Source organism: Cygnus olor, chromosome 15 (assembly GCF_009769625.2).
Source record: "Cygnus olor isolate bCygOlo1 chromosome 15, bCygOlo1.pri.v2, whole genome shotgun sequence".
NCBI lineage: Eukaryota > Metazoa > Chordata > Aves > Anseriformes > Anatidae > Cygnus > Cygnus olor.
In genome coordinates, this window is record NC_049183.1 from 2,066,720 (window position 1) to 2,088,452 (window position 21,733).

Here is a 21,733-nt window from a genome sequence, read left to right on the forward strand (position 1 = left end):
CTTGCTGATATTTCTGAAAGTTTAAGTACTCTGTAAAGTTTCTGTTACTGCATAAATTACACATTCCTTTACTGTAGTAAAATACACTACAATTGCATAAATTTGAAAAATTTACCACTTACAACTTCTATCAACGTTGAACTTCTGCTTGTTCTTCTGCAAAATATCCCTTCCTTTCAGTTGCGTGGATGTTTGGTTTAACTTGTTGTGATCATTTTTGTGCTGTTTGCCATTAAAAGCTTTACATATCAAATTAGAGAGTTCTGCCATTTGATTTGTCATACTGATGAAAATTGGGGCTTAGCCTTTTCATGTCAGGAACCCTGTCCTTATTTCTGCGTTTTGTTTCTTGGTTGTGTGTTCACCAACACAGATCTTGCAAATAGCCAACCTGTTTTCTTTTGACTTCAGACTGATTGTGTTAACATTTCGTGTGGGACTTTAAACTGGTGCTCTGTAAACTTGAACGTTCCCAGGCTTTACTAAGTAAAAGAACCTTGGAGATACAGTGCCACCGTTCTGCAGACCTAACTGTAAGGCTTGCAAAAAGTATTTGTGAAGTTTCTGCTACTCCCCTTTCTCCAATCTTTCTAGGGTTTTTCAAGGTATCATTAGGAACTGGTATCTTTAGACTGGAAGAGTGGCTAGGAAATGGTGCGTTTTAAGGTCATCTTACCTGTCCTAAGCTCCTGTCACGGATTTGAAAATGCTGTCTCTGGTTGTCTCTCTTCTATGGCACTGTTTTCCATGCAGCTCTAGGTCACATTCATACTTGCCTCTGCTTCACGAGCTTTTAAAGTTTTGATTATTGTTTGTGAATAGAATGTGGATTTTTACAGTGAGCAGGGGCTTTGTAAGAATGACATATTGAGGGAGATGAGGAAGGGTATGAAGAAATTATCAGAGAAGCCCATTACTAAAATGTATCTCATACATAAAAATGTATTAATGCTCTCAGACACACAATCTGATTTTTTTGGGGGGTGGTTCTTTGAGGACCCAGGTGTCAGACTTTGTGATCCTTGTGGGTCCCTTCCAACTTGGATATTCTATGATCTTTTTAACGTCTTTTCACTTTATATTTAATCCATTCTTTATGGATATTGGATGACTCTGTGTGGCAGTATAAATGCAATCTCATTTTAAATATGACAGCTTCAGTAATGTAATGTCACTAATTCCTTTTCTGGGGGCGTTAATGCGTTGCCAAGTGAGGAGAAAAATAGTTCCTTGTACGTTGCATCCTAGTGCACTGGGTTTACCTGGCAAGGGCTTGTTAGCAGGGGGCCTGCAGGGGTGGTCTTTGTGAGCAGAGCCCAGAAACTGCCCCATCGTAGACGAGAGCCAAATTCAGTCGGCTCCGAAAGAGACCCGCTGCTGGCCAGAGCTGAGCCAGCGAGTGATGCTGGTTGCACCTCTGGGAGAGCAGATTTAAGAAAGGGGCTGGGTGGGGGGAGGGCACGCGGAACTGCTGCGCAACAAGAGTTGGAGGAGAGAAGAGTGAGAACCAGCCCTGCAGACAGCCAGGGCAGTGCAGGAGGTGGAGCAGGCTGTCCCCCTGCAGCCCATGGGTCCCACGGCAGAGCAGGGGGAAGAAAAAAAAAAAAAAGCACACAGGTTGAGATAAAGATAATTTCCTTAAAGGAAAAAGGAAGAGGGAAAAACAAGCAAAGGCTGTGCAGAAGCACAGAGAGAGGGAAAAAAAATTGCTTGTTGATGGGAAGTAGAGAATAATGTTTGACCACGTCCTGGGAAGCAGGGCCTCAATACTTGTATTAGTTGTTTGGGAGGACAAACATCTTCATAATGAGAGCCCCTCCTCTCCTTCCCCTTCCCCCCCTCTTAGTGCTGAATGTGACACCATATAGTATGGAATATCCCTTTGGTCTGTTCAGGTCAGCTGCCCTGATGATATCCTGTTCCCACTCCTTGCCCACCCCTGGCCTACTGGTTTTGGCAGGGTCTGTAGAGTCCTGATGCTTTGTCAGCACTGCTCAGTAATGGACACACTGCTGGTGTGATACCGGTGCTGCTCTAGCTGCAAGTGCAGAGCCCAGTGCTGTATGGGCTGCTGCAGGGAAAGTGAACTCCATCCCAGCCAGAGCCAGCACACCTAGAGACCTCCTATCTGAGTATTGGCCATGAGGTTATTGCTTAGTAGAGATCTGGTATGTAAACAACTTCCCAGCAAACACATTTGTTCATTAGATTTCAGGTGTCTGAAACACACAAATGCTTTCTGGACATCCAGTGTCAAAAGCCATGTCTGTATCTTACAGAAGGTTATCCAAGTAGGTGACACACAAAGGGTAAACTGGAAAGGAAAAGACCCTTCTCAGTTATTTTACCCTGAGGCAGCACTTAAGACTGTTTTTCACTTGTTAGTTTGTCTCTGAGATCTCTAGCTCTTTGTCCCATGTGAGCACGAGTGCGAAAATTTACCTTCAATGACTGGAAGAGGAAAGCTTTGTACTTCAGACTTTCTCTATCCCAAAGGAGAAGTAATGGGAAAATAAACTAATGAGCATGTACAGCAAAGAGGGATAGTATGTGCAGGCTGAAAGAAACCTAAGAGAACACAGTGGAAGAAAAACTGTTCTTACTTTTAAATTTAAATCTGGGAACAGTGCTTAATGTGCTTTATTGTAATGTACCCCCAAAGTTTGTTTCCTTTATTTCCTATGCACAATGGAAAGACTTAAAGCTGATGCTGGTAGTACCTAGTTGTGCTTTGTCCCTGAGTGTCCCACAGAAAGGCTTTGCATCGAGGTGAATGTTTGGATGTTTCACTAATGTCTGGGCAGCTGTGGAAAGGTTCTTTGAACAGCTGCTAATGTGCAGGCTCTAGGCTGAAAGTAATGATTTGACTTGTTCTGGTATGTTAAGTCAGTTGTTCTGAAGATGATGTAAACTAAGCAAAAAGATTCAGCTTCGGGTGCAGGAGAGTACTGGGTTCTGCTTCCAGGCTATGACTGGCAGTATGGAAAGGATGCTGGTGCTTTTGCAGTCAGTTTTAGCAGGAGACCTTATCTCTCCCTATACGGGATACAAAAAAGTTTAAGTCTACATTCAGGAAGCTGTTTTCTAACTACAAAAAGTGGTTAATGCCAGTGAAGTTCTCTGCGAAGTTTTAAAGGGTTTGCCGGCTTTACTCATGAAGAGAGGGCAAGCAGGATCCAGCAAAGCAGTTGACTTATTATTTTTTTAAATAATTTTTAATTAGTAGTTTTTATCATTTTTTTCACCTTTATGTTAAGCTTAATTGCATAACATGATTTCTAAAGAGGCATCTGTTAAACCATTTCACCTGCTTACAGGAGCTAGACAGTACTGGAGAATGTTTAAGATGTATAATCAAGACTATTCAGTGTTTGTAACACAGGGATGTTTGGGGACCAGAGAAAATCAATTCAACTGGCTCATACTCCGTGCTGGGCTGCTATATGCTAAAAAAAAAAAACATCCTGGCTCAAAAAGATTTTCTAAAACTTAGGTGTATTTTCAGTAAGGTGGAAGTAGCTTTTTAACAGTGTGGCTAATAAGTTTAGGCTTGAGTCTGAGGAGAGAGGAAAGTAGTCTAATCCCTGTGAAAACCACAAGGAATAATGAAAGCAAAGGTGTTCCCTTAAGCTGCAGTGAATGAGTTGTAGAAGAGCTTGCCAGTCAGAAGGGAAGTGAAGTTGTCATCCTATAGTTGAACACTTACCCATTTGATAAATGTCAAGAGGTCCTATTCAGCAGCCGTGGAAATGGTGAAGTCTTTTGAGTTTCCTCTTCAACTGCAGTCAAGTGAATACTCTGCTACTGTACCAGTTTACCTTAAGTCAAATAGTAACAATGAAGAAAACTGTTCTTTTTCCTCCAAAGTGAAAACGCTGTTCTGTGCAGAATGTCAAGGTACGTTAGAAATACACCTGGCAATGAGCTGTGGTGTTTGCACTTACTTCATTTGTGAGGTATCTAATTTTGTTCTTTCTCCAGTTCTTGCAGACGCTTGTACACAATGTGTTTGAGCAAGGGATTGATCACTTTGAATTGTTATGTGGCCTCCACTTTTAACAGCCTTATGAACAGATTCGTGTTGGGGGCTACCTAATACGGAGGCATGTGATTGCAGGTGTTTCTACTGGTGATATAAGAACAGCCACTAGACTGCCTTTGTACTGAACAAGTGCCTATGATCATATCCAAAAGCTGGTCTGCTGATAGAGTATGTGAATAGCGCTTAGAGGGGAGCAGTGCTAGCACAAGAGGATGTGAAACCTGAGGGAGAAACCAAGTAAAAGTGCCAGAAGTAAATTCTCAGTGAATGCAGACATTACAGTCCTTCAAGCTGTAGAAAACAAGTGAATTTGGGTTGCTATCATCAATTGCTCTGTGGAAGAAAGTGTATCTGTATTTCTAGAAGTAGAGTGGCTGAGGAATTTGCTGTTTGGAGAATATAACTTATTTTTTCTGATTTCTAGTGCTTGGATCAAAGTGGAGCAGCTGAAGCCGTATCACCTTCACAAAGAGGAAATGATAAAGATTAACAAGGGTAAGCGCTTCCAGCAAGCCGTGGATGCTGTAGAGGAGTTCCTTAGAAAAACCAAAGGCAAGGATCAGGTGAGTGGGTGGTTCTTTACTGTGTGCATCAAAACAAGACTTGGTATGAACGATGGTGAAATGTATCTTTTATCTGAAAGGAGTTCATTGCTTCTGTCAAGTTTGGGGGGGAGGGGGGCATGGTTTTCATTCCTGTGTCTTTTTTTTCCCCCCATCCTCTCTTCTTCCCCACTCAGTCTTGTTTGAGGAGGAGGGGGAAAAAGTATTCTAATACTGATGGAGAAACTGAAGAGGCTAATTGATCTGCTTATGATGAATTTATAAATCAGTCTTAAGTCTTGGCCTAGAATTTAATATCTACTGATCTCGTCTTAAGTATAGTAGAAGTGCATATATGTGCACGCACTCCCAGCGAATCTTCGTGGCCCGTTCTATTACTCAGTTACTTAAACTGATGTGTTTTTGCAGGTGAACTGACCAGCAACTTCACTCACTGGCTTCAAGGGGCTAACAAATACCTAGTTTTCGTGTTGCCGTGCTGTTGATTTGCCTGATAATAATCAGCACAGGGTTCTTCACATCCTTGGTTTTACATAAAAGTCATTCAAGCTCTTCTCTTCTTTCCTTACCATCTTCTATTCTGTAATCTCTCAGGCATCTTCCCATAACTCCAGTGAAGAGAAGAATCGACGTAATTCCAGTGAAGAAAGAGGCAAGCAATCTGCTGGTGAAGAGAAACGCAAAGCCAGCTTGTCTGAAGGGAAGCTGAAGAAGGGCACAGGGGAAGGAAAAAAGAGGGTTTCTTCTGTATCGTCAGAGAGAGGATCAAAGTCACCTTTGAAAAGAGCCCAGGATCAGAGCCCCCGAAAGCGGGGGCGTCCACCCAAGGATGAGAAGGTTTGTGTTGTGCATGTCCGCCAGTGCCCTGTGGACTTTGCAGGTGGATTCTAGGAATGACTGGCGCCTTAAATAACAGGCCAGCAGGATGAGTCAATTCAGTATCAGGTGGTTTAAGCTGTTCCATGTTGCTTCTTCTAGACCGATTGGTTGTCAGATACCTTTGGCGAGCATATTGTTGATTCTTTCTGTGAATTTATTGCAGTTATTAAATGGCTCTGTTCAAATCTTGGAGAGGGCTTTGAGAGCTGTTTCCTGAGATTCCACCTTCCATCTTGCCATCCCTCAAATTCAGTTTATGTGGGAAGGATTAGTGAGGAGATGTGGGTCTTCATCTGATTCCTGACTTGTCCCATTTCATCTGCTTTGTGTGATCAAGTGATTTATAGTCACTTAACACACCCTTAGTAAGTGCTGAGGTTGAAGGGTGTTCTTAAGGGCAAAGGCTTAAAGAAGAAATTCTTGTAGCATGGAGAGAATACACCAGAAGAATTCTTTCTATTTGTTTCAATTTCTGTGCTATAGGATCTATTTCCTTCCTCCGTTACAAAAGTCCAGCATAAGAGCGTTATTTTATCCTTGTTACTTCCCTTTTACATCTGGATGTCGTGACAGCAACAGGAGCCAGCAGTCATCTAGAGTTCCAGCCTTTTTATTTTATTGTGGAACTCCGTGTTGAGTTCCAGATCTTCCTTTTCCAAAAGGATAAGTATTTCAGTGGATTTTTACAATGCATATGTTCCATCGGAGACTTCAGATGAAGACTGTTGGGAGACTTCAGCCTGCATCAGCCTGCTTTCTCACCAGTACTTCAAAGGGATCATGTTCTCCTGTGCTTCACAATCTTTGCTTTCAGTATACCTCAGGATGCAACTCAAGATGGTAGTCTTTGATCTCCAAAATTATTACTGGATTGGCCATAACAGGTTGAACAGCAAACTCTGTCTTGATGCCTTGGTAGTAAAATGAAGCTGATGAAAGAAATACTGGCTTTTTTTTTCTTGAGCCAACTTCTGTTAAATCAGACCATGCAGAAGAGACCATCAGTTTCTCCTTTTGGGGGGAGTTGGAAGAGGGGAGGAATGGATGCATACTTGTGAATTCTTACTAATAATTAGAGTGACTCATGCAGGAATACACTTTATTAGAACTTACTTTCTCCTTCCAAAGTGTTGCTATAGTTACATTGTATGTTCAAATTACAATAAGCCCCTTGGCCTATTTTTCTGATGCAAAATGCTTTTGTCTTTGAGTTAAGTTCATTCCAAAATTGATCAAAACTGATGGCTGTGAGAATTCCGATAGTGCTAACATGCTACATGCTTAGTTTTTACTGTATTAGCTGCTTTGGGGTATCGGAGAGAGTGCTGAGTGACTTAATTGTGGCACCAGAATTTTTACTGGGGAATTACAAGCGTGGTGGGTTTAAACAGCTTGTCACAAAGTGGTGGCCAGCTAGGTGATAAATGTTTGGCCTCAGACCGTGAAAGTGAGTGAGTTTCTCTAGGAAATAACTTTTACAAGTTCAGAAAAGTAATGTACTGACAATTAGAGAAATCACTATAAAATTATTGTGTCATAACACTATTTTTCAGCCTGTGAAATAACTTTAAAGTCTTGTATTCTGCTTGCCTTGTTCTCATAACTTCCCCGAAATATTAGTCCTAAAAGGAGAAAACATTAACAAATGTTCTGAATTACTGCAATGTTGGGATCTGGGTTTTTTGTTCACAGTCCAAATTCTAGTTTTCCAAGCACTTAGCGTGCACAAAATTCAAGGATCCAGTTGTTGCTGAGGTGTGCTCTATCTAGAAATGCTCTTTAGGCATACGTGATCATTCACATACTCTCATTTTCAAGTGTATATGGATATTTTCAAAGGACCAGCACGATCATATGTTATCAGAGTGGTCTTCACCCATGCTTTGCCAGTTGAAGCAGCAGTGTGGTCTGAGAGAGAATTTTAGTGTGCAAGGTGTTCCTTAGACTGAAGTGGCGCTTCGAGATTGGAGGCTGAAGTCTAAATTGTCCCTGCTATCAGCTGAAACAGTTGTATCAATATGAGTTACCTACAGCCGTCTTGCTCTTACCTGTTTTGCAAAGTGCTCTTCTCTCGTGGTTCTGTGTGGACAACAAGATACACCGTGCATTTTCCTGAAGGGTGTTTCATTTCTGAACCCTCATTTCAGGAAGATAACACCCAGTACATAGGAGTCTTGCACAGTCTCTTCATATAGCATGAAGACACATGTTTTAACCGTTATCTTTGGAAATAAGGATGCATATATTAAAACTTACAGTACAATAATGATGCATTAATATCATCATGACATGACAAATTGGGGTCTGTTAATGAATGGGAGCAGTCCACATACCAGTTCCTGTCTCATGCGTTCTGCAAACTTGAGCAGATGTGACTGTATCAGATACACACTTAGCAGCTTCTGCTAACAGGTAGGCCACTTTCTTTGGTTTTGATGGCGGTAGAAGATTAGAACAGTTCAAAGCTCTGCTTGACTGTGGTGATGTTCTTTACCCATTTGTTTAGCTTTTTGCATCCACCAGAGGGAAATGCTGGATCAAGTGTGTTCGTTTCTCTGCTCACCGCATGATTACACAAGCGCAATGATTACTGTTGCAGCTTCTGGACAATCCATTCTTCATATGTAACTGGTTGAATTCCCTTCTTGGCAGTTCATGTCGTTTTTGTTTTTTTAACGTCACCTGCATTGATAATACTGTGTGCTTTCAGTATTACCTCTTCATGGAAGAGCGTGGGTAGTGCTTTTCAAAACTGTGTATGATCTTATGATCAACATGTTGTTATCAGCTACTGAGCCAGGTTGTAAACTCTTTCTGATCTTCCTCATATCTTCTCAGGACCTCACAATTCCAGAGTCAAGTACAGTGAAGAGAGTGATGACTGGAACAGTGGCTGGATTTAAATGGCCACCAAGCGTCAGTGAGGTGAGAAGCTCTAGGTTTTCTTTACAGCATAATCGATCTAGGAACTGAGCTTGTAGAAGATGATCTAGAGCCTTTTATCTCGACTGTGGAATAGAGATTTTCCCTTCCTCCTGTAGGACCAAAAAGATGCTTTCTTTATGTCATTCTGTATTGTAACAAAGCTTGACAGTCTCCTGGGCAACTAGTAAGTATGTTGAAAAGTGATATTTCAGTCATTGTGGAATCATCTGCAAACTCACACCTCACCTACTGCACATGTTTTTTGTATTTCTGGTTTCAAAAATATTTCTGTGACTGGCTTCCCAAAACTGGAAGAGAAGATGTGGGTAGTCTCTCCCTGTATGGATACTGTGGTATAGGGTAGTTTACTTCAATTTCACTCTTAAATAGCTTTTGGAAACCTTCCATTTTGTACATAAATAATTAAATGATAAGGCAGAGTAAGAAGAGCGTGATTCTACAATAGTGCTTAGGATGCTCACTGGGCAGATAAAACACATGGGCTCCAGTTCTTGTTGCTGTTAATATGGGTTTGCCTACCATGTGACTGCTAGGATTAATGTCCAGCCAACTCCCAGAATACTGTTTTAAGAAATTTCTTGGAAGCTGGAAAATAATTGTTTTTGGGAGGAGCTGTTGCCTCTGTCAAGCGTGGAAAGGCCTTGCAGAGAGATCTGGACAGATTGGAGAGCTGGGCAATCACCAGCCACGTGAAGTTTAACAAAAGCAAGTGCCGGGTCCTGCACCTGGGACGGGGCAACCCTGGCTATACGTACAGACTGGGGGATGAGACGCTGGAGAGCAGCCCCGCAGAGAGGGATCTGGGGGTTGTTGTGGTTGACAGCAAGTTGAATATGAGCCAGCAGTGTGCCCTGGCAGCCAGGAGGGCCAACCGTGTCCTGGGGTGCATCAAGCACGGCATCGCTACTCAGTCGAGGGAAGGGATTGTCCCGCTCTGCTCTGCTCTGCACTGGTGCGGCCTCACCTCGAGTACTGTGTGCAGTTCTGGGCACCACAGTACAGAAGGGACGTGAAGCTATTGGAGAGTGTCCAGAGGAGGGCTACAAAGATGGTGAAGGGCCTAGAGGGGAAGATGTATGAGGAGCGGCTGAGGTCACTTGGCCTGTTCAGCCTGGAAAAGAGGAGGCTGAGGGGAGACCTCATCGCGGCCTGCAGCTTCCTCATGAGGGGGAGTGGAGGGACAGGCACCGATCTCTTCTCTCTGGTGACCAGTGATAGGACCCGAGGGAATGGAGTCAAGCTGTGATAGGGGAGGCTTTGCTTTTGAGAATGAAACAGTGTAAACTGCTTAATCGAAACAGGCTGCTTGATACAGCTGTTATACATTGAATGTTTTACACCTTAAGTTATTGTTGTCATGCAGCTTGGGAGAACAAGGGAGTAGTGCTGTGGTTGCTCAGTGACTCTCTGGGAGGTTTCTGAGTCTGTTTTTTTTTCTTTGTAGCCTGTGAAGGACAGTGATCCGCACTTCCATCACTTCCTGCTGAGCCAGACAGAGAAGGTGAGGATTTGGCAGACAGGATCATTCTGCTAATCTGTCTAGCTTGGCATCCTGCCCTTTGCTGGGATGAAGGGCTAAGTATAAGGAGTAGACGTAACCAGCTCTGAAATTCTGTTCTTTGGGGCCTAGTAGCAATGAGATTCTCACATGCAGTCTTGTAGTTCGATTACTTCCTAACATTTAGGTTTAGAATGATTTAGCAGTGAAGACAACAAATAGTTTAAGTCATTAAAGATTTCCTAGCACCAGGATTTGGCAGACTTGTTCTATTAAATTCTGCAGATTGAACATGAGGGCTAGGTAAAGCTGTTCTTCTGTTTTAAAACACAGTTTTTTGATTGTCTTTGACAGTTGTCCTTCCAATTTCTTCATTTGGACGAACTTGTTAATTAGCTTAATATGGGAGGAGAATTTCCTGTGACCAGAAAAGCTCCATGTAAAACAGTCAATTTATCTCATAAGAGTCAGAAGACTTGCAGGATTTTATCTTCAGCCAGTGAAAATCTGGAGGAAAAGAGAAGATAAAATGGAATGGAAAAAACATTTATACCTGGCTGAGGATCTGGGCAGAGACAGATTAAGAGTAGCTGAAAATAAGCAGCCAAGGCAGGGGCAGCCTTCACCATGCGATTTGTTGTAAGCCGTGTGCCTTCTTGGCTTAATGACAAGGCTTCCACAGCTGCATTGACATAATGAGCACAGGTATGAGGCGAGGTGCTCTGTGTCAGGCTCTGGAGTTCTATTTTCTTTGGCTCAAATGTGAGAGTAGGGATGCCCTGAATCCTTGCCTCTAGGGGAGCCTGTTGTATGAACTGCGGAAAGGAGTTTGTAGTCCCTGCATCAGAAAACAGGCTGAATTGTTGGAGTAGGGTAGGAAGGGAATAACTTGGTATGTTACAGTAGGTTTGTTTTTATTTTCACCCATTGAGGGAAGCCCGAGAGTTTTCCTGTGTTGCAGATGGTGTGTGGGTGAGCTGCCTGTTTTCTTTGTAGCAAGGATATAGTCTGTTTACTCAGCAGAGCAAATCAGCACTGTCCTTCTTCTGAATGCTTTGTCTTCTTCATACAGCCAGCTGTGTGCTATCAAGCCATCACAAAGAAGCTGAAGGTTTGTGAAGAGGTGAGGCAGCTCTTGGCTTTGATGGATTTTCCTTATTGTCATAAGGATTTACAGTTCCTCCAGAGCTGTGTGCTTTTTATTGTTTTCAGGAAACGGGATCCACCTCCATCCAGGCAGCAGACAGCACAGCAGTCAATGGCAGTATCACGCCCACAGACAAAAAGTAAGATCTCCAACGCACTTCAGCCATTTCCCTTCCTTTTTCTCCTTCCCACTTTATACATGCAGCCATATCCAGCTTGTGAGAATCAATAAACCTAACGTTTCTCTGTAACTAGAGATCTCTTCTGTCCTTGCGTGAAACTCTAATTTGGGGGGAGGTGGGAGGGAGGCAGCTAGAAACAAAACAGGAGCTGTACTGTAGAAAAATTCTAAACAAGGTCTGGCCTGGGTATATTTGCATATTTGTATATTTCGTGCAGCTGCCCTATTTCTTCAGGGTATATTGCAGAACATGAAGAAGCAGTATTTCTGAGTGCTGTATGATGCAGAAGGATAAAAGCTAGTTTTTCTGGTAGTGTGTGGCAGTTGACTGGGGTTGTTTAATTGCTATCCTGCGTATATAGAAGGCAAGCGGAAGAGGGAGGTGCGTTCTCCCAGCCCAGGAGCTTTGCAACGTAGCATGTGAGACTTCTGGTTTCTTCTAACGCCCCCCCCGCTTCTCCTTTCTAGAGTGAGAGCAGCTTCACTTGAGCTTCCTGTGTCATTCTGTAACTTCCGCTCTGTTCAAATTGAGTTCAGGCCACAGCTTGCTCCTTGCCGTTGGGGTCGTTCTCAATGGGATATCATTTCTCAACTGTACTCACGGGGAACCAAAATAATAATGAAGCTGTTCAGGTAAAACAGTCTCTCAGGAAAGTGTGGCTCAGATGTGGGTTGGGAGAGAAAGAAGATGACTGTTCCAGAGCCTTGAAAACAGGTGGACCTTGGTCGATCTGTTTAAGGAGCCTGTAGTGTCATGCTCTGCCCTGTCTAAATTAGTTTGCTCTAACAGAAAATAGCGTGACTAGATGGGAGAGCACGGGAGGCTTGCGAAAGCCACAGTGCGACTGTGGTGTGGCTAATTGTGAAGAACTAACTGTTGGGAGCTGCGAGGCTGACTTCATTTTGAAGTTACATCAGCCATGTAACTGAACGCTTCAGAATTTCCTGCTAGAATTGTGGTTTTGGTGTGAAGCTAGCTGCATGATGTATAAAAGGATCCTTGCAGCAATGACTGCAAAACGATTCAAATTGCGGGGTAATTGCAGGGATGGAACTTAGTGCATTGTCTTTTTCTTGAAGTGGGGGGAGCAGAACTTTTGCCAGCTTAGGGGAGGAAAGGCAGTTAATGTCAGGGATTGTCTCACTCATGTTGACCTGTACTGGGCTATTATATTAGTTCCTTTCTTTGTCCGTCAAATCACAGCTGTGGAGCAGGGACTAGATCTCGGGTATGTCTTTGTGTGGTGCGTAGCGCAGTAGTTCTTGCTGGATTTTACTGAAATAAAAATAGTAATGTATCATTCAGTAGTATAAGCCAGCCATTGTACACGTGAACTTGTTCAAAAAAAAAAATTTAGAGAAGCACCTGCTAATTCACACATCCTCTCTCTTCAGCATAGCAATAGCTAGCTACAGAAAGCACAAGCAACAAAATGTAATAACTGAAAACCAAAGAACCCAGCCTCCTAATCTTTTAATATTTTCCTACTCTTCTGAAGCGGGCTTAAGACTTTCTGCCAGAAATTGTCAGGGTTGCTTAGTAAGCAAAACAAATACCAGCTTGCTGGTAAAGCACACTATTTGCCCATTTGAAACGTGCAGCTTAAAAATCCTGTTGTTCTGCCTGTGGCTGCAGTGTGATATTTTTTTGCTGGTGATGCTCCAGGGTTTGCTCTTCATCACTTCCAAGACCGCAAGAGGCTCACAACAATTGTTTTCTTTTACATAATCCCTTTTCTTCGTTAATGTTTGTTTTCCCCTCAGGATAGGATTTCTGGGACTTGGTCTGATGGGAAGCGGCATTGTCTCCAATTTACTGAAGATGGGTCACACTGTTACTGTGTGGAACCGGACTGCTGAGAAGGTAGGTAGGCATGTACTTTAGGTAGGCATTAGTACTTATCTCTTTTAAACACGTAGTTACTGGCTGTGGTCACCAGTCACTGGTGCTTGGGAGAGGATGCCAAGGAAACACAGGTACATGCTTGGCACCTTACTCTGTTATTCCTTCCTGAGTGCTTGTTGATGGCCTCTCTGGACTAGAAGCTGTGAACAGTCACCCACCACATTGCTATTTTGTATTAAATTATGGGGCCGCTTGTATCCTTGTTGAGGACTACAAAGTTCTGGGAATATTGCTGATCTAAATAGCTAAGTCCTTATGTTTCAGAGATTGACCAAAAGACCAGGTGCTGGGGAGTTGATCCTAGGAGTGGTGTGGTGAGATGCTCTGCTTGACTGCAGCTTCATCTACACATCCGTTGTGCTGTTCATGTTGCAGTGGCAAAAGGTTCTATTGCAGCCATTCTCTGTCACAATACGAGACGAGGATGGGAAGGGTTGACTTCAAAGTGGAAATGGAGCTGAATGGCTACGCACATTCTAGCCACTTATTCTGTGTAGCGGAGGTGAAGATGTGGGTAGCTGGGGGATCTGTTGGTACACAGATTATATTGTAAAATATCAAAGGCAGTAAGGGTGCTCTGGCTACTTTGTTGAAAGGGACTAAAAGATTTTTCTAACCACAAAATGTGGACGGTATAAGGGGATGTGGTGAGAAGCAGCTAAGATTTTGAAACAGCAGCCCACTAAAACCTGTGTCAGTCTCGGCTGTGCATATTCCTGATTACAGTCCAGCAACACCTTTTGCGATGTCCACTTACCAATTCTTTTGCTCTTATCTCTCCTAAAACCCGCAGTACTCAACCTCTTATGATTTCACCGAAGACTTCTCTTTTCTTGTGCCTTTCTTTTGAAGTTTTTCACTTGGGGTTTCAGAAAAGCTGCAGAGTCCCTTGTGTGTTGGGAGATGAACCAACAAAAAACAACCCAAATGACCCAGTTGTAAATAGTTAATATGCCTGACTCTTTTTTGGTTGGGTCCAGCAGTAGAGTTTGTTTCAGCAAAATGCTAGAGACCTCATTTGCTCTGTACTTATTTTTTCTTACGTTTGGATTTGTGACTTTTGCAGTGTGATTTGTTCATCCAGGAGGGGGCACGACTGGGAAGAACCCCTGCTGAAGTTGTCTCCACCTGTGACATCACCTTTGCCTGTGTATCAGATCCAAAAGCAGCAAAGGATGTAAGGATTAGCTCTTGTTTTTCCTCCACCAGCTAGACTGGAACATACAGTCACTGAATGCTAGTTCTGACTCCTACTGACAACAGTAGCCTGGGTATTCGTAGATGCTGGGTAGGGCAGCTACGTAAAAATAAGTCTACCAACAAAATCATGCTTCTTCCACCACCAGATAATCCATGGGGGTTAGATATTGATATCCCTCTAGTGGACTACCATTGCAGTGCCAGACTAGCTTGGGCTTTTAGGATTGGAGTTTCTTTGCAGACACCCTATTGCTTTACCGCTCTTCTGTTCCTCACAGCTGGTACTTGGTCCGAGTGGAGTGTTGCAGGGAATTCGACCAGGGAAGTGTTACGTGGATATGTCTACCGTGGATGCAGATACAGTCACAGAGTTGGCCCAGGTAATCCTATCAACTGAACTTCTAACACTTGTGACTCAGCAGCAGTGTGGCAGTTCCTGTTGTTCCAGGCTGTAAACTGTCGGTTATACAGATGTTTGTGAAGATTTTGGGGCGACTGTTAGGGGAGACTCAAGTCCCAAGCGAGACAGAATAAATTGTCACATCTTGACCTGTGAACAAGTTGGATGAGATGTACCCTGGTGATAGCAGCAATGCCTGTATATTTGGCAAGGCTGTCAGGTGGCACCAATGCAAACTACCAACTGAATTTTGTCCCCTAGGATCCCTGTCTGGTATAGATTTGGTAGAGATTTAGTATTCTGTAGCAAACTGGAGAAGGAAATGCTGGCTGGTTGTATAAGCGTGCTTATAACTTACTGAAAATGCATAATCTGCTTATTGTAAGTGTTCTGGTTGTGGGGAAAAGAACGCCTTTATGTTTCACTCTAGAAATGTTCTGAGAGAGGGTTTATGTAGAAGAGTTTTACTTCTGGCATGGCATCTTTGATTTGTTCTTTGACACCTTGATCGTTATCCTCAGCCCTTAAATCAGTGTGAATTATTGTGGGAAGGGAAGATAATTTTGAAGTTTTAAGCAGAGTCACTGGTGGTGCAGTAGTGTGTAACACAAGAGTTTGAAGAATACAAAGCAATCTGTCAGAGGCCTTTCTTCTTTGGGGAAGAGGGGGAAAATATAAAGTAATAACCTGAGATTCCTATGCCTCATACAGTGCCTTCAGCACTCTTTCTTGGCCATTAGAGGTTGACATGGTAAAAGCATGCAAGCTCAGCTGCTGAAAATATGCACAGTAATGATGGGTGCAGGAAGTGTTGCTGAGTATGAGGGCAACTTTTGTGCTTAGGCACCCTTTGCAGGGTGCAGTGCACTGTGTTAGGTGCATTACGGTGCTTCCCTGTCCTGTTTGTATATCTAAGCTATTTGTGCTTTAAAATCCTCTCCTTAAGGACAGGAAAACCCCAAACAATGTTCTTGTTGGCTGTTCTGTATACTCAGGATCCTTGCGTACTGTTTATGCACTGCTAACCAGAGAAATTCTTTTTCCAGGTGATAGTGTCCCGGGGTGGTCGCTTTTTGGAAGCACCGGTCTCGGGAAATCAGCAGCTATCAAATGATGGGATGCTTGTGATCCTGGCAGCTGGTGACAGGGGTTTATATGAGGACTGCAGTAGCTGTTTCCAAGCAATGGGGAAGACCTCTTTTTTTCTAGGTAATTGAACCACCAAGGGCCTGATCATGGTTTCTTAGTGCAAGGACTGGGATATACAGCAAGGAGTCTGAGAGGCATATATGTTATCTTTGTATGCCATTGGTGAGAGGGTTTGGTTGTTTCCTGTCTCCATGGGCAGTATGGGAAACTGGCCTGTTCTTCTGGAATTTGGCCAATTCCAGAGCCCCCAGCCCATTTTTTTTCTTTTCTTTTTTTTGGAATACTGGTTCATTTTGGAGACTCTTTGTTGCTTTTTATTTTTAAATCATACATTTATGATTTCCCCCCCTTCCTTTGAGTGCTTGGGAAATGGCTAAGTTTTCCAAAGTCTTTAAGGGGAAGAGGAAGCTGTTGTGTGTTTGGGATCAATATGAAGAGTCTAGCAGTGTTTATACTGCGTGGGGTTGGGGAGGAAGGCTGCTGCATCTCTTGTGGAGGAATGCCCAATGGTGTGTCTCACTCCCAGGTGAAGTAGGCAATGCTGCCAAGATGATGCTGATTGTGAACATGGTCCAAGGCAGCTTCATGGCTACGATAGCAGAAGGACTGACTTTGGCTCAAGTGACTGGTCAGTCCCAACAGACCCTTCTGGATATCCTCAATCAGGGACAACTTGCCAGCATCTTCCTGGACCAGAAGTGCCAAAGTAAAGTTCTCTTACGTTGTTTTGTTATAGAACATTTCCCACAACCTACTAGCATTTCAGTTAATGGCAGAAGGGAGAAAACCATCCCATCTTCATCAGCCTGGGATTCTAGGTATTTTAAGCATTCTAGGAATGAAGACCTGAGTTCTGTTCCTTATCCTTTATAGCCAGGGATTCTGAGAACAAGCTCTGCATTGTTTACAGCCTGCTTAGGACTTGACTTGACAGTGAGGATTTCATTGGGGCAGGGTAATAAGTGAAATTGAGAGCAACTGCTTAGAAATCTTAACTAACTTTGTCAGTGGGTGATAGTGACATTATTTGCCTAATGAAGATAGAGAGCAGAGAAACAGAACATCTAAAAGCAGTGTTCTTGGTCATCAGCATGGGAAAGGAAAGTTTCGCGTTAGGCTTGATTTACTTTTGTCGTGCTTATATTTTGCATGCATTCCTCTCAACAGATATCTTGCAAGGAAACTTTAAACCTGATTTTTACCTGAAATACATACAGAAGGATCTTAGATTAGCTATTGCACTGGGCGATTCTGTCAACCACCCAACTCCTATGGCAGCTGCTGCCAATGAGGTGAGAGTTGTTCAGATGTGTGTTACTCAGTGTTTCTTCAATAGGTAGAGTTGGAGCCATTTGTCAACAGGGACAAAAATCTAAGAATGTGGTGGCCTCTAGGACAAGGGAACAGCAAGTGAACTATATTTGGAGTAGGATGGAATAATGGAATTGAATTTGATTCAATGGTAGAAGCCCTTACAGTATCACATCAGTAAAAACAGATGGCCTAAACAAAATCTGGTTTGTTCTGACCTGCGCTGCTGTAATTATTTGAAGTAATATGCAGTCTTTTGGTTTGTAGTGGTCAGCAAGTAATTTTTCTTCTAGGGAAAGGTTTCTTACTAAAGCAGACACTGATCCTTTTCTAATTTCTCTTCTCTAGGTCTATAAACGAGCAAAAGCATTGGACCAATCAGACAACGACATGTCTGCAGTGTACAGGGCCTACATCCACTAGGCTGCACCATTCTTACTGTTAAATACTATGATTATTGATTAATATTATTATGATACTGGGTTTTAACTCTGGACCAGTCCATCTCTGTCTCTCCATTTCCTTTTATACACAGACTTTGAGATCTGCCACGGAGGCAGCTGCTGCGGTCAGCCTTCCCCTGGTGGCAGAAGGGGGGGGGGAGGAGGGGGCTCGGATTGTTGCAGTCTAATTAGAAAATCCATGCCATGCACTGACAGTCGTGGAACAGAACAGTGGCGGCTTGTTCAGAAGCTCTGAGGCAACTCTGCCAGAAATCTGCTGCTTGGCTGATTTTATTTTCCTCTTTGTACGCTTGTCCAAGATGCTGTTTCTAATGATCCCTTTTCTCCTTTGCTGTGAAATAACGTGTGTGTTGGACTTTTTGCATCAAGGGGACGGGTGACATACATCCCATCTACCTGTGAGTATCTGTAAAGTCCTTGGTCCCAAGTAAGGTGAGGAGCATTTCTGTTTGTCACCCACTGTTTGAGAACAAAGCACCTCCTGTGGAGGAGAATGGCAGTTCCAGAAGGTAATGGGGTTGCATGCAACACTGTCTAGATTCTGTTTCTTTTTAAACTTCCACCTCCCCAGTACCCTGATGGAGGAATTCTTCATACTGTTGAGAAGAACAGATTGCATCCATGTCTTCCCCTGCACAGATAACTCTAGCTTAGGGAACACAAACTTTACTGAAAATGAGAACGCCAGTGTAAATGTGGCCTCCTAAAAGGCTAATCACAGCTGCCTATCCCACAAACAGCATGGGAGCTTAACACAGATTTTCATGGAAAGCTGCAAGAGAAATATTTAGCTTAAAACTAGGCCAGAGGTATTTTATTTGGTGAAGGAACAAACCTTGGAGTTGCTTCTGGCCTTAGTTTATGTTGCTTCACTATTTGCTTTACTTTTTTATACCCTAGTAGTCAGTAATTACGAAGGCATCTTGGATTGTAGCAGTGTCACAAGGAGAGTCTGAAAGGGGTGAGAGGAATGATCATAGAGCCAAGAGATGGAGGATATTGAGTTCCTTTTCATGCTCTCTCTCTGGCCTTCACATGGTCATTTTACCTATAAGCCTGATTGCCCATCTTTCAGGGTGGGTGATAACTACCTACCTCACAGGGATATTTTGTGTACTGATTCGTGATCTTTATACATGTCAGATTTTCCATACAAGTTCTTAGTGTTACTACTCTGAGTACAACACTAGCACAGCATGAGAATTTTCCCTGTACTTGTGACTCTGCTTGTGGCCAGATAACTTCAAGAAAGACTGGTGAATAAAATGGGAGGCTAAGGTTGCTGCTGAGCTTTACTTTAAAAATGCGGGACTTGAACTGCAGAGGCCAAAGCTAAAAAGCAGAGATGATCTCAGTGTTGGTAGCAGAGCAGCCCAGAGTCCAAAGGATGCCTGTCTCTAAAAATGCACAGGGCATGGTGGTTGTTTTTTTTTTTTATTCTCAGTATTAGCCTTTTAGGAGGATTTTTGCATTTTAGATTTGAGAGTTAGTAAAATGCCAGTAAGAAACATTGGCCAAAATCGCTTCTCAGTGGCACAATCTCCTCCCTTGGGTTGGGATTCTGTAAGGAAAGAAAGCACATTCAAATTAGATTGTGTTCTTTTAAATCCTGAGGTCTGCCCCTCCCACCATCTTATTTTTCTAGGAACTTAATGGCTGTTTAAGGAAGTTTTCCTGTGGCTTAGGATTTCTTACCAATCCTGCTTTGTGCAACGTGTATATGGTTCAGGGGCACCTTATTAAGAAACAGAGAAAGCATCAGATGCTCATTATGAAACATGACATCTAACTCCTAATGTTGTAAATGTTATTTTAGTGAATATTTCACCTCCTGCTATCACTGTTATTTGTAGGCTAATATTGTGTTATGCTTTATGTCCTGTGGCAAACATCTCCTAGTAATAGATGTTAGACATCACTTTGCCCATTTGTCAGCAGTATATGTGAGCAGTATTAGTTACACATACGTATTTCTTTGTCAATACAACTGTCATCCCACATGTAGATACTCATATTAAAGGCACATATAACTACCCAGGATAACCAGCCATTAGCCTGCTTTTGCTTTCCCTCATCCAGAAAAACTTAGCAATTAGCACCAGAAGTCCTTGATTAAACATGCTGCAGTTAAGAAATCACATTATGAATTACATATTGAGGGCATCTGGGAGAAGTTGTATTTTGGGGACAGGAGATAAGACCAGAGGTCTTGTAAGATGTGTTTTGGAAGGAAGAGGGGAAGGGAAGTACTGTCCCAGATTCTACTGAGAGTGGAACAGTTCCAGGTCAGTGCAGTAAAGTCTCTTGGACTAGATTGAAGGTGAATGGGTCTGACCCAGTGTAATCAAGGATCTCCCTTTTTACTTTGCGGTGCTTCTGGAAGCTGTGGGAATGCAAAAGGAGCTCTCAAGTCTCATGACATATATTTCATAGTGAATTCAAAGAACCATACTTATGAAAGGGTCCCTAGGCATCTCAGTGCTGCAGGTCTTGTTTTCCAGAAATATTGCATTTCTCAAAATTATCACTCTTCCTGTGGGAGCTGCAGGTGCAGACTGGTTGAACACTGTAACTTTTCCTGGAAAAACCTGACTGCAGCTTTCTGCCTGGATAGGTACATGGGTGGAGGGTGCAGTGCTGCCCAGCCAGCTCTGTGGTCACAGGAAGGCCAGAGACAGAGCTGAAGTGGATGTGAAGTGAGGAGGAAGGGTGGAAATGGTGGAAACTGGACTGTTTCAGATGCTGTCTGAGGTTGACTTGTGATAGTCTCACTTGGATTCTTCTATTTATATCTGTAGCCTCTGAACATGGATCTTACTCTGTTCCTAGGCCTGATACTTGGGGGAGGGAAGGGGCAGAGGGGGGGAAAGGTGTGGATTGAGAGATGCTCTAATAAAACTGGTTAGTCAATGTTGTCTTAATATTGTTGACAATTCTGTAAAGTTCATTTTTATGAAGATTTCTGTTTTAGCCATTTGCTTTTCTGACTCCCTCCTTTTTAAAGAGAAAATGTGACACTTGTGAAAAGCTTGTAAGAAAAGCTGTTTCTTTTCCTCAATGATAGAACCTATAGTTAATTAAGGTTGTGAATTTTTAATTTTTGCCTTGTTTTTAATTAACATTTGTCATTCAGAATAGGATGTGTGAAAATGTTTAAATGGCAAAACAAAAAGATTTTTTTGTGCAATTAACAAAGCTACTGGCAAAAAGAATAAAACCTTTCTTGGTAACACAGTGTTCTTGTGGCAGTTTCTGAACCTTTCAAACTGGTATTCTAGCATAAAAAAAAACCAAAACCACATGCGCTCCTCAAACAACTTGAAAGCCGGAGCTGCTGTAGAACAGCAGTGTACCTGGGAGCGTTTTGGTTGCTGTGGTCTCCTCAGAGAGGCACTAAGATGGACGAATAGGGCTAAATTCTGCTTCTGCTTGCAGGGAGGGCTGCGTGCATCTGCCTGAGGAGGAGGGTGAAGGCTCCGTTTTAACGAAAAGCTGAGGTGTGTTGGTTCATGGGCTTTCCAGTGATTATAACTGGGACTTGTGGTGTCTAAGTGGAGGGATCTTGGCTTGCTCTGTCAGGAGCGTTCTTCCTTCTAGCATCCGGGGCTTTTGGAGCACTACCTCAGCGACTCAGCAGCAAGTCGGCCTTTCCAGGCTGCTGAAGACAAGATCCCTGAGCCGAGGCTTTTGCAGGTGCAGGAATGTTGCTTTGTGATGATCCAGGCCATCGCACAAGGTAACTTGGGCTCGTACTGTTTGCTGCTGACTACTGGTGTGCTTCAGTTACTGCTAGAATCGTTTTTTTTTTTTTTTTTTTTCCTTTGCGGTTCTTTGGGAGCTCTCTAGAGCTGTGATGTTTACTCAAGTCCTTTTCTCCGACCTTGCGTGCCAGGCGAGCGCGGCCGGCCCGCTATGCCGGGGCTGAGGGCCGTGGGGCAGCGTGAGGTGAGCGCTGGGGGAGCCCCGCGGCTCGGCCCGGCACCGGGGGCGGCGCGGCGGGGCGGGGGCCGGGCTGAGCGCGGCGCCGGGAGGCACCGGGGGGCGGGGG

The 21,733-nt window shown here is 43.3% G+C and overlaps 1 protein-coding gene across 8 annotated transcripts in view; it reads left to right on the plus strand.

Annotated features, from left to right (window-relative positions):
- Positions 1–20,919, plus strand: part of GLYR1 (glyoxylate reductase 1 homolog) — a 28,292-nt gene extending 7,373 nt beyond the window's left edge. For 3 of the 8 annotated variants that reach the window (XM_040574189.1, XM_040574194.1, XM_040574193.1), the window contains 13 exons: positions 4,467–4,605; positions 5,200–5,442; positions 8,323–8,409; positions 9,875–9,931; positions 11,001–11,051; positions 11,141–11,214; positions 13,020–13,119; positions 14,228–14,338; positions 14,640–14,741; positions 15,808–15,970; positions 16,437–16,616; positions 17,078–17,202; positions 17,570–20,919. In XM_040574189.1, the coding sequence (XP_040430123.1) occupies positions 4,467–4,605; positions 5,200–5,442; positions 8,323–8,409; positions 9,875–9,931; positions 11,001–11,051; positions 11,141–11,214; positions 13,020–13,119; positions 14,228–14,338; positions 14,640–14,741; positions 15,808–15,970; positions 16,437–16,616; positions 17,078–17,202; positions 17,570–17,644 (1,507 nt within the window). In that variant the 3' untranslated portion in view covers positions 17,645–20,919. The remainder of the gene's footprint in view (positions 1–4,466; positions 4,606–5,199; positions 5,443–8,322; positions 8,410–9,874; positions 9,932–11,000; positions 11,052–11,140; positions 11,215–13,019; positions 13,120–14,227; positions 14,339–14,639; positions 14,742–15,807; positions 15,971–16,436; positions 16,617–17,077; positions 17,203–17,569) is intronic. The other 5 variants (XM_040574190.1, XM_040574191.1, XM_040574192.1 and 2 more) reach the window with 5 other exon arrangements.
- The last annotated feature ends 814 nt before the right edge of the window (positions 20,920–21,733 follow it).